The sequence below is a fragment of the Theropithecus gelada genome, chromosome 4, assembly GCF_003255815.1.
Source record: "Theropithecus gelada isolate Dixy chromosome 4, Tgel_1.0, whole genome shotgun sequence".
Taxonomy (NCBI): domain Eukaryota; kingdom Metazoa; phylum Chordata; class Mammalia; order Primates; family Cercopithecidae; genus Theropithecus; species Theropithecus gelada.
The window spans coordinates 36,544,433-36,556,403 of NC_037671.1; the positions used below are offsets into that span (position 1 = coordinate 36,544,433).

The 11,971-nt window shown below is 49.9% G+C and overlaps 2 protein-coding genes across 6 annotated transcripts in view; both read right to left on the reverse strand.

Moving 5' to 3' along the window:
* The window catches only part of LOC112622829 (40S ribosomal protein S10), an 846,014-nt gene that overhangs the window by 650,258 nt on the left and 183,785 nt on the right, over window positions 1-11,971 (reverse strand). The window lies entirely within an intron of this gene.
* Window positions 126-3,188, reverse strand: LOC112622830 (small integral membrane protein 29). Of its 4 annotated transcripts, none has more exons than XM_025382787.1 (5): window positions 2,697-2,826; window positions 1,466-1,593; window positions 1,190-1,215; window positions 767-872; window positions 126-591 (listed from the first exon to the last, which is right to left on the reverse strand). In XM_025382787.1, the coding sequence occupies exons 2-5, from the start codon at window positions 1,514-1,516 to the stop codon at window positions 526-528; spliced, it is 249 nt and encodes an 82-aa protein (XP_025238572.1). In that variant the 5' UTR covers window positions 1,517-1,593; window positions 2,697-2,826; the 3' UTR covers window positions 126-525. The 4 variants fall into 4 exon arrangements, with proteins under 4 accessions (XP_025238572.1, XP_025238570.1, XP_025238569.1 ...); XM_025382785.1 differs by having other exon boundaries at window positions 2,444-2,826; XM_025382784.1 differs by having other exon boundaries at window positions 127-591; window positions 1,406-1,593; window positions 2,444-2,826.

The following is an 11,971-nucleotide window of genomic DNA, read 5'->3' on the forward strand; positions in this document are numbered from 1 at the left end:
GGCAGGTAGGGTAGGTGACACTTGGGTTCTGGCCCTGTCCTTCAGGCTGTGGGAAGGGAGGGGAAACAGCACTGGAATCACCTCAGAGGAAGGTCATTTTAAGCCTCTTGATGAAATCAACAAAACCCCTAGCCACAAAACGTTTTATTTACAAAATATATACTGAATACTATACATCTGGCCCCATCACCATGGAAACAACTCCAAAGCCCTCCTGGGGATTTATGCCCAAGTCAAGCCCAGGAGGGCTAGAGAAAGCAAAGGTGTCTCCCAGCCGCCCCCATCCCAGAAGGAAAACCTCCCATGAGTGCCTGTGGGTGGGCAGTGAGCTCAACACCCACAAAGGGCAGAAGGCCTGGGGGCAGTGAGGTGATGGTGAGGGCGTGGGAAGCAGATGCTGAGGGTGGGTGGAGGGAGAAATGGAGACCCAGCACCCAGCAGGGGGAGCCAGGGGAAGCAGGCTGACGGCAGGGCCCCAGGCAGTCCAGGACGGCAGGCTCTGAAGGGTGGGGCAAGGGGGTCAGGTCACGTCTTGACATCCAGCAGCGGCATCCGCTTGTGCTGGTAGCCACTCTGCCAGCCATGTACCACCTGTCGGGCAAGAGACCACACCACAAGGCTGGGCTGTGTTCCCTGGGAGTCTGCAGCACTCAGTTACAGCCCAAGTAAGCAGAACCAGGCTCTGGTTTCAGTGTGGACGAGTATGGCTGGGAACAGGGCTAACCCCCACCTTGCCTCATTCTCCCCCTGGCGCCCAAGTGCTCACCTTGGGGTCTCCCATGTCAGAGAGCAGCTCCTGCTCAGCCTCATGCAGTTCCTCGGCTGGGTCATAGCTGTACATGGGGAGCAGGTGATGGCGCAGCCGGTCCACCCTGGGGAGCAGGGGAGGGGACTCAGCCTAGGAGGCCCCCCCAACCATCATCAAACACCTGGCTGCCCCATCTCGCCTCCCTCTCCCAGGCAGGGGCACTTCCAGTGGGTGCCTTTTGGGACACACTATAGTTCCAAGAATACAACCCTGATTCTACAAAGGGACTTTCCCCAGTGAGTAACCTCAGGCTGGGGCAAGGAAAACAAAATTCAGGCTTGTATCAGGATGGCTTCTTTCTTACAGAAAACTCAGAGCCTATGAGCAGGAATTTCAGAATGGGTGTGGGGATAGGGCAGGTGGGGAGACAGGGACACTCACCGCTTTTTCTTCTGTACATACATCACCTGCAACAGAGACACAGCACTATGGGGGCTGCTGAGCCCGGGAAGGCCCACAAGCAGAGAGAGGCCCACCTCCACACCCTTCACTCCCTCAACAGGACAGTGGGGACTCTGTGCAGACTGGACCAGGCCCACCCAGCCCCTGCCTTAGCAAAGCTGTGGGTGTCTGTGTGTGTATATGAGGGCTCCTTACCACAGCCACCACCACCCCGACCAGGGTGATGAGGAAGAAGGGCCCCAACACATAGCCCACCATGGAGTCGCTGTTGGCCTGGGGGGCATTGGGCACAGTGGTGTTACTCATGACATCAGCAGCCGGAGGGCTGGGTGGTTGGTCAGCATGGGCAGTGGCACTTCGGGAGGGCGCCTCCACTGGGCTCCCTGGGGAGGAGGAAGGGAGGTTATCAGTTGCACCCAGGTGACATCCAGACTCTGGATCCCTCCCCCAGAGCTGGAGATCTATGAAAACTGGTCCCAGGTCAAATCCTGGGAGGAGGGATCCTCCAGGTAGATGTACCGGGTGTAACCCTCCAGTGAGTCTTGGCAAATCCTGGCAGGAAAGAGGATCAAGGGAAGGCCTGGATCCAGGGCTGAGTCCTGCCCAACTCCTATCCCTATATCAGGGCGGGGCCCAGCTAGAGACATTTACAAATCTCAACTTCTGGGGAAAGAAGTGCAGGTTTCCAGTGCCTGCCCCAGCCCTTTTGGGGCATTGGGCTGCCAGTACCTGTCCAGTGGAGCAAAATGGATAAATGAGGTCTAAAGGAGGGACCTGCACTGCAGCCAGGGGTGAGGTGGGAGCATCTGAAGGAGTTCCGCTTCCATCCTGGTCCAATCCCACTTCAAGCGATGGGCTCCATGCCTGAGTTCTATGCCCTTGTCCCTGGTGTCACCTCAGACATACAGCCCGAACACCCTCTGCCCCATCGGTTTCGTGTGCCAGGGTGGACACGAGTGGGTAAAGCTGGATTGTATCTTCAAGATGATGTCACCTTCCTCTTGTCTCCACCCAGGGCTCCGCCCAGGTCCCTCCCCTCCTGGCCTGGGCTGACAGGCAGAGGTGGAGAGGGTCAGTCCCCATCGACAGAAGCAAAGAGATCATCCTGGGGCGGTTTGCACGCTGATGGCCCAAGGTCCGCGACCCAGGTTCGCTTGAGTCTCTATCAGAGGGCAAGGTATGAACGACCTACCCCCGTGTCCGTAGGGCACGGGGCATCGAGCTTGCCCTTACCCAGTCGTATGCTCATCGTCCCAGGCCAAGGGGGCATGCCAGGGTGGGGAGGGCGTCAGGCCGCTGCTAGGATGCGGGCCAGCAACAGTGGACAGGAGGTGGTTCCCACGGCGCTGGGAGGCTCAGGCCGGAGGTGGGGGGTGTTGGGGGACGCGGAGGAGCCGCCCCGCCCCGAACATCCTGGAAGCCTGGCACCCCGAGGCGTGGACCCGTGCCGGCGCTCTGCAGCCCAGCCGGCCTGGCCATGCCTTACCTCCCGCCGCTGCAGCCCCGACAGGAACGCCCTCGGTTGGCTCCCCGGCCCCGGAAAAGCCGTCAGGCGCGTGATCAAAGGACCCGGGGAAATGGGCCGGGCCTTAGCGCCTGGGCGCAGCCAATCCGGTAGCGGAAAGCGGGTGGCCTGGAGATTTCTGGAGCCGCCAATCCGGAGGCGGGGGTGGGCGGTGCGAAGGCGGGGACAGCGGGGCTTGCAGGGTCCGCCCCGCGGCGGCAGGGGGCAGCCGAGGGCTACGCAGCGGGGGAGGAGCGGGCGGCTCGGGGCAGGATTGGGTAGGGCGGGGCGCGCGCAGTTTTCTGGAGGCCCCTGGCCCTCCCGCGTCAGGAGCTCGGATTCTGGGAGATCCCGGGCGACCACCTCACTCACCCGTCTCGTTGCAGCCAGAGTAGGGTCGCGCCGCGCTCTAACGTTGAGCCCAGGCCCTTCGCGGCAGGACCCTGCTCCGGGCCCTCTCGGCCTCCTTCTGTGTTTGTTCCCTGGCCTTCGGGCTGTGCACGACTGGTAGAGTGCGGCAGGACTGGGCTACCGGGGGCCCTGGCACGCCCACCCTCTCTGCGCCTTTTTTTTTTTTTTTTTGAGATGGAGTCTGGCTCTGTCGCCCAGGCTGGAGTGCAGTGGCGCGATCTTGGTTCACTGCACCCTCCGTTTCCTGGGCTCAAGCGATTTTCCTGCCTCAGCTCTCCAGTAGCTGGGATTATAGGCGCGCACCACCACGCCCGGCTAATTTTTTTGTATTTTTAGTCGAGACAGAGTTTCACCGTGTTAGCCAGGCTGGTCTCGAACTTGTGACCTCAAGTGATCTGCCTACCTCAACCCCCGAAAGTGCTGGGATTTCAGACGTGAGCAGCCGTGCCCGGCCTATTGTGAGGATTAAATGATGACATGAGCAGGGAGCTTACCACATAATATCCCCTGAAATGTTAAGTTACTCCTGTTCACCTGTTTTTGGTTTTAGGGAACACACGAAGCGGCGGGGTGAGGTTCCCCTGGGTCAAAGGCAACTTACTAAGTTGGTAAACTTGGGTCAAAGCTTTTGTGGTCTTATCATTAAAATGGCACACATTTACTGGGAAAATCTGACTAAGGCCAGTGGAATTTACCAGTGTCAATATTCTGGTTGTGATTATTACAGTTCTGTAAAACGTTATCATTCTGGGATTTTTTTTTTTTTTTTTTTTTTTGAGACAGAGTCTTGCTCTGTCACCCAGGCTGGAGTGGGAGTAGCTGGAACTAGGGGCACCCGCCACCAGGCCCCGCTAATTTTTTTGCATTTTTAGTAGAGACAGGTTTCACTGTGTTAGCCAGGATGGTCTCAATGTCCTGACCTCGTGATCTGCCCACCTCGGCCTGCCAAAGTGCTGGGATTACAGGCATTGGGGGAATTTAAGCAAAGTGTACACAATCTCTCTGTATTATTATTATTCTTTGGAGATGGAGTCTTGCTCTGTCAAGCAGGCTGGAGTGCAGTGGCACGATCCTGGCTCACTGCAATCTCCGCCTCCCAGGTTCAAGTGATACTCCTGCCTCAGCCTCCCAAATAGCTGGGACTACAGGCGCCTGCCACCATGCCCGGCTAATTTTTGTATTTTCAGTAGAGACGGGGTTTCACCATGTTGGCCAGGCTAGTTTCGAACACCTGACCTCAGGTGATTCGCCCACCTCGGCCTCCCAAAGTGCTGCAATTACAGGCATGAGCCACCGCACCCGGCCTCTCTGTATGATTATTTTTTTCTTTTTTTTATTTTTTTATTTTTTTGAGATGGAGTCTCACGCTGTCACCCAGGCTGGAGTGCAGTGGCGCGATCTCGGTTCACTGCAAGCTCCACCTCCCACGTTCACGCCATTCTGCCTCAGCCTCCTGAGTAGCTGGGACTACAGGCGCCCGCCACCACGCCCGGCTAATTTTTTGTATTTTTAGTAGAGACGGGGTTTCACGGTGTTAGCCAGGATGATCTCAATCTCCTGACCTCGTGATCCGCCCGCCTCGGCCCCTCAAAGTGCTGGGATTACAGGCATGATCCACCGCACCCAGCCCTCTCTGTATGATTTCTTACAACTATATATGAATCTACAGTTACGTCAAACGTGTATGTGTGTGTATACATATGCATATATATTTTATATATATATAGTTTTGTAGCAGACCCTCCTCTACCCCCCCAAAATCACACACGATTGGGAAAACTGACTGGCAGATTATGGAAACCACCCAAGAACATCAAGGTTCTGGCAGCTGAACCAGGCTAAAGCCCTCCTGGATCACCAGGTGGTAATGGGCAAAAGGCATGATCTAGGTCACCCTGTTCTTGCCAGAGGAACCCTTAGGGGCAGATGTGAGGTTCTGGGAGCCCAGGCCCTATTAGCTAGAGGCAGCCAATGGTGCCAACATGGGTGAATTGCTTCGTCTGGTCCAGCTACAGGTTTCCTCAGGCCCTTCCAGGGAAGGCTGGATGAGGGCAGGTCTGGTGCAGAGGTCAGAGGGCAGATGGGAACTTTGATCCCTTGTCTCCAGACACCACCATCTGACTGTCGTGGGGAATCAAGGATGGAGGGAAAGGATTGAAAGAAATGCATGAGTCTGGAAGCTCCAGTTGGATCTCCTACTGCTCTCAAGCTTTTGAGTCTGGAGAGTAGGGAGACCCCTCACCCTAGGCTTCTGTCAGACAGAGCTGGGCCTGCCACGCCTTGCAAGCAAGTTGGGGGTAAGTGATGGGGTTTGAGAACTTAGGCCCTTACGACTGCCCACACATTCAACTTTTGTCCAGTTCCTCAGGCCTTCTAACCACAAATCTTGAGGGCCCTCTATGAGCAGGCCCAGTGGTCACATTGCTTAGAGGGGTATGTGGAGAAAGCCACTCTCAGGGCCAGAGACCCAGTAAAGATTTTACTTTCTTTTCCTTTTTTTTTTTCCCCCCCTCTCCTGAGATGGAGTTTCGCTCTGTCATCCAGGCTGGAGTGCAGTGGCACGATCTCAGCTCACTGCAACCTCTGCCTCCCTGGTTCAAGCGATTCTCCTGCCTCAGCCTCCCGAGTAGCTGGGACTACAGGTGTGCACCACCATGCCTGGCTAATTTTTGTATTTTTAGTAGAGACGGGGTTTCAACATGTTGGCCAGGCTGATCTCTGACTCCTGACCTCAGATGGTTCACCTGCCTCAGCCTCCCAAAGTGCTGGGATTATAGGCGCGAGCCCACCACGCCTGGCCAGGTTTTACTTTCTGTACTAAGAGAGAACACCTTTGTGAGCTAGGCAGGGCAGGTGGAGCAACCACGATTTGCAGATGAGTCAGTTGATGCCTAAGCAGTGTGATGACTTCTCAGGGCCCTTGGCCTGATCATTAACGGCAGAGTGGGACGAGATGACGGGTGGGCCTCTCTTCTTGGACAACTCTCTGCTGACAGCTGCCCCAGAGCTACATTTGAGGCCTGGTGTCTTCCTGTGTTCAAGCTTCATATCTGATGAGAGTACCTCCAAGTATAGGCAGGAAAACTGCCGCTCTGCCTTCCCTCTTCATGCAGCTGCCATTTCAGGAAGCGGGAGGCTAGGCTGGGGCTGAGACTACATTGTGCTCCGCTGCTCGAGTTTTGACTGCCTCCTTATCCATGCTGCTGTGGTTAGTGCCTGGACTTGTCTGCCCACTTCAGCTAATTCCTCACTCATCCTTGTGTCCTCCAGCTCTGGATGCACTGAACAAACCAAAAAAGCAAGACCTGAAAGGATTGAACTATTTTCGGTTAACTTCTAGAATGAAGCTCAAGAAGATTTATAGGAAGGCAAAAATACCCAGTTTTTATAATATCTGACATCCGTTAAAAAATGGACCCTGGTGGCCGGGTGCGGTGGCTCACGCCTCTAATCCCAGCTCTTTGGGAGGCCGAGGTGGTGGATCACCTGATGTCGAGTTCGAGACCAGCCTGGCCAAAGAGGTGAAATCCCGTCTCTACTAAACATACGAAAATTAGCCGGGCATGGTGGCGGGAGCCTGTAATTCCAGCTACTCAGGAGACTGAGGCAGGAGAATCACTTGAACCCAGGAGGCACAGGTTGCAGTGAACCAAGATCACGCCATTGCACTCCAGCCTGGGTGACAAGAGTGAAACTCTGTCTCAAAAATTAAAAAAAAAAAAGGGCCCTGGCTGGGTGCAGTGGCTCACACTTGTAATCCCAGCACTTAAGACAAGGAATGTATGAAAAATATCCCAGTGATCTTCTAGAGATGAAAACTACAATATCAGATTAAAAAAAAAACCATACTGGACAGGATTAATTACACTGGACAGGATTAATGGCAGGTTAGATGTTACAGAAGAAAAGACAAGTGAACCTGAGGGCATAGCAATAGAAACTATCCAAAATGAAACCCAAAGATTAAAAAATTAAAAAAAAAAAAAAGAAAAATTTAAAAAGGATCAGTGAGTTGTGGGATAACCGTAAATGGCCTAATATATGGATAATTAGAGGTCCAAAAGGAGAAGAAAAAAGAACAGAAAAATATTTGAAGAAATCATGACCAAAAGCTTTCCAAACTTGAGCCAGGCATGGTGGCTCACTCCTGTAATCCCAGCACTTTGGGAGGCCGAGGCAGGTGTATCACCTGAGGTCAGGAGTTCAAGACCAGCCTGACCAACATGAAGAAATCCCATCTCTACTGAAAAATACAAAAATTTGCCAGGCGTGGTGCTGCATGCTTGTAATCCCAGCTACTTGGGAGGCTGAGGCAGGAGGATTGCTTGAACCTGGGAGGCAGATGTTGCTGTGAGCTAAGATCATGCCATTGCACTCCAGCCTGGGCAACAAGAGCAAAACTCTGTCTCAAAAAAACAAAACAACAACAACACAAAACTTTTCAAACTTAAAGATGACTATAAACCTACAGACCCAGGAAGCATGATAAACCCAAGCACAAGCAACATGAAGAAACTATGCCAAAGCACATCGTAATCAAATTGCTCAAAGCCAGTGGTAAAGATGTTACACACAGAGGAACAAAGTTAAGAATGACATAAGATTTCACTGGAAACAATCCAGGTGAGAAGATGGTGGAGCAACATCTTTTAACTACTTAAAGAAAAAACTCTCAGTCTAGAATATTGCGGAAAAAATCTGTCAAAAACAAGAAATAAAGATGTTTTCAGGCTGGGCGTGGTGACTCACGCCTGTAATTCCAGCACTTTGGGAGGCCGAGGCGGGTGAATCACTTGAGCCCAGGAGTTTGAGACCAGCCTGGGCAGCATGGTGAAAGCCTGTCTCTACTAAAAATACAAACATTAGCCAGTCTCATAACCCAGTCTCAAATAAATAGATAAAAATTGAACCATAAAATTTAAAAATTTTTGAAAACCATGTTTTCAGATATACAAAACTGAAAGGAATCATCACCAGCAGACCTGCACTACAAGAACTGTTAAAGGAAATTCTTCAGGCAAAAAGGTAATTGTACCAAATAAAAATATGATCCGACAAGAGAAAGAAATAAAGTGCGTCCAAATCGGTAAAGAGGAAGTCATACTGTCACTGCCGATGATATGATCTTTGACAAAGCAAACAAGAACATAAAGTTGGGAAAGGACACCCTATTCATCAAATGGAGCTGGGATAATTGGCTAGCCACATGTAGGAGAATGAAACTGGATCCTCATCTTTCACCTTTTACAAAAACCAACTCAAGATGGATCAAAGTTGTAAAGCTAAGACCTAAAACCATAAAAATTCTAGAAGATAACATCAGAAAACCCCTTCTAGACATTGGCTTAGGCAAAGACTTCATGACCAAGAACCCAAAAGCAGATGCAACAAAAGCAAAGAGAAATAGATGGGATTAATTAAACTAAAAAGCTTCTGCACAGCAAAAGAAATAATCAGCAAACAGACAACCCACAGAATGGGAGAAAATCTTCACAATCTATACATCTAACGAAGGACTAATATCCAGATTCTACAAGGAACTCAAACAAATCAGCAAGAAAAAAAACAAAACAATCCCATCAAAAAGTGGGCTAAGGATATGAATAGACAATTCTCAAAAAAAAAAAAGATATACAAGTGACCAACAAACATGAAAAAATGCTCAACATCACCAATGTTCAGGGAAATGCAAATCAAAACCACAATGTGGTACCACCTTACTCCTGCAAGAATGGCCATAATCAAAAAATCAAAAAACAGGCCGAGCACGGTGGCTCACACCTGTAATCCCAGCACTTTGGGAGGCCTAGGCAGGCGGATCATGAGGTCAGGAGATTGAGACCACCCTGGCTAACACAATGAAACCCCATCTCTACTAAAAATACAAAAAATTAACCAGGTGTGGTGGTATGCCCCTATAATGTCAGCTACTTGGGAGACTGAGGCAGGAGAATCACTTGAACCTGGGAGGTGGAGCTTGCAGTGAGCTGAGATCGTGCCACTGCACTCCAGCCTGGGCGACAGAGCCAGACTGACTCCGCCTCAAAAAAAAAGAAACAAAAAACAATAGATATTGGCATGGATGTGGTGAAAACGGAACACTTTTACACTGCTGGTGGGAATGTAAACTAGTACAACCACTATGGAAAACAGTGTGGAGATTCCTTAAAGAACTAAAAGTAGATCGACCATTTGATCCAGCAATCCCACTACTGGGTATCTACCCAGAGTAAAAGAAGTCATTATATGAAAAAAGACACTTGCAGCTGGACTCAGTGGCTCAGCACTTTGTAGTCCCAGCACTTTGGGAGGCCGAGGTGGACGAATCACCTGAGCTCAGGAGTTTGAGACCAGCCTGGCCAACATGGTGAAACCCCATCTCTACTAAAACTACAAAAATTAGCTGGGCATGGTGGCGCACACCTGTAGTCCCAGCTACTTCGGAGGCTGAGGCATGAGAATCGCTTGAACCCAAGAGGTGGAGGTTGCAATGAACCGAGATCACGCCAGTGCACTCCACTCCGGCCTGGGCAAAAGAACGAGACACAGCGAGACCTTGTCTCAAAAAAAAAAAAAAAAGAGAGAGAGAGAAAGAAAGAAAGAAGACACTTGCACACACATGTTTGTAGCAGCACAATTTGGAATTGCCAAAATATGGAACCAGCCCAAATGCCCATCAATCAACGAGTGGATAAAGAAAATGTGATATATATATATACACACCATGGAATACCACTCAGCCATAAAAAGGAATGAAATAATGGGATTTGCAGCAACCTGGATGGAGTTGGAGACCATTATTCTAAGTGAAGTAACTCAGAAATGGAAAATCAAACACCTATGTCCTCACTTGTAAGTAGGAGCTAAGCCATGAGGATGCAAAGGCATAAGAATGATACAGTGGACTTTGAGGACTTGGGAGAAAGGGTGGGAGGGGGTGAGGGATATAAGACTACACACCAGGTACAGTGTACATGACTCAGGTGATGGGTGCACCAAAATCTCAGAAATCACTGCTAAAGAACTTACCAAACACCACCTGTTCCCCAAAAACCTACTTAAAAAAAACAAAACAAAAAAAATGGACCTACCTAAAGAAATGAAGAGTACTGAAAATGGTAGTTATGTGAGTAAATATATATGTAAATATATTTATATGTGTCAGTGTGTATATATGTACATACACATATGCTCATATATTCTACACACATATACACATATATTCCCCCCCACACACACTACCATTTTTGTTTGTTTGCTTTTATTTACTTATTTTTGAGACAGAGTTTCACTCTTGTTGCCCAGGCTGGAGTGCAATGGTGCCATCTCGGCTCACTGCAACCTCCGCCTCCCTGGTTCAAGTGATTCTCCTGCTTCAGCCTCCTGAGTAATTAGGATTACAGGCACCCACCACCATGCCCAGCTAATTTTTGTATTTTTCATGGAGACAGGTTTTCACCATGTTGGCCAGGCTAGTCTAAAACTCCTGACCTCAGGTGACCCGCCCGCCTCAGCCTCCCAAAGTGCTGAGATTACAGGCATGAGCCACTGCGCCTGGCCTATTTGTTTTTAGAGACCAGTTCTCCCTATGTTGCCTAGACTGGTCTAGAACTCCTTGGTTCAAGCAATCTTCATGCCTCAGCCTCCCAAGTAGCTGGGATTACAGATGCGTGCCACCACGCCCAGCTTGCCCCGTCTTGTTATTTAAATCTTTTCAAAGAGGTAATTGAGGCCAGGCACGGTGGCTCACACCTGTAATCCCAACACTTTGGGAGGCCAAGGTGCACAGATCACCTGAGGTCAGGAGTTTGAGACCAGCCTGGCTAACATGGTGAAACCCCGTCTTTACTAAAAATAGCCAGGTGTGGTGGCGCACACCTGTAGTCCCAGCTACTCAGGGAGACTGAGGCAGGAGAACTGCTTGAACCTGGGAGGCGAAGGTTAAAGTGAGCCAAGATCATACCCCTGCACTCCACCCTGGGAGACAGAGCAAAAGTCTATCTCAAAAAAAAGAAAAAAAAAAGTAATAGATTGTAACAAAAAACCCAATATTGTGTTGTGGGACTTTTGCACATGGAACATTTATCAAGACAGACCATATTCTGAGCCACAAAACAAGTCTTGGCCAGGCATAGTGGCTCATGCCTGTAATCCCAGCACTTTGGGAGGCCTAGGCGGGTGAATCACCTGAGGTCAGGAGTTCCAGACCAGCCTGGCCAACATGGTAAAACCTCGTCTCTACTAAAAATACAAAAATGAGCCAGGTGTAGTGGCACATGCATGTGATTCCAGCTACTTGGGCGCTGAGGCAGGAGAATCACTTGAACCCTGGAGGCGGAGGTTGCAGTGAGCAGAGATCATACCACTGCACTCCAACCTGGGTGACAAGAGTGAAACTCCATCTCAGAAAAAACAAAACAAAACAAAAAACAAGTCTCAATAAATATAAAGGATGCAATTTATGTATTACTTTAATAGCATAAAGGTTGGGAAAGAAATGGGAATATACTACTATATTCATATATATATGAGGTTGTATAATATCACTTAATGATAGACTGTGGTGAGTTGACGATATATATAGTATGAACCCTAAAGTAACTAATAAAGTAACAGAGTTATAGATACCAACAAAGAAAATAAAGTGGAATATAAAATAAGAAATCTTTAAAAAAAAAAAAAAAAAGGCCGGGCGCGGTGGCTCAAGCCTGTAATCCCAGCACTTTGGGAGGCCGAGACGGGCGGATCACGAGGTCAGGAGATCGAGACCATCCTGGCTAACACGGTGAAACCCCGTCTCTACTAAAAAATACAAAAAACTAGCCTCCCGAGGTGGCGGGCGCCTG

Bases quoted from the DNA above. Each gene is read 5' to 3' on its own strand.
- LOC112622830 (XM_025382784.1), bottom strand. From the start codon at position 2,480: ATGCCCCCTTGGCCTGGGACGATGAGCATACGACTGG. The intron at 1,216-1,405 runs GTAAGGAGCCCT...TCTCTGTTGCAG, and splicing joins TCGGGGTGGTGGTGGCTGTG to GTGATGTATGTACAGAAGAA. The intron at 592-766 runs GTGAGCACTTGG...CTTGCCCGACAG, and splicing joins CTGACATGGGAGACCCCAAG to GTGGTACATGGCTGGCAGAG.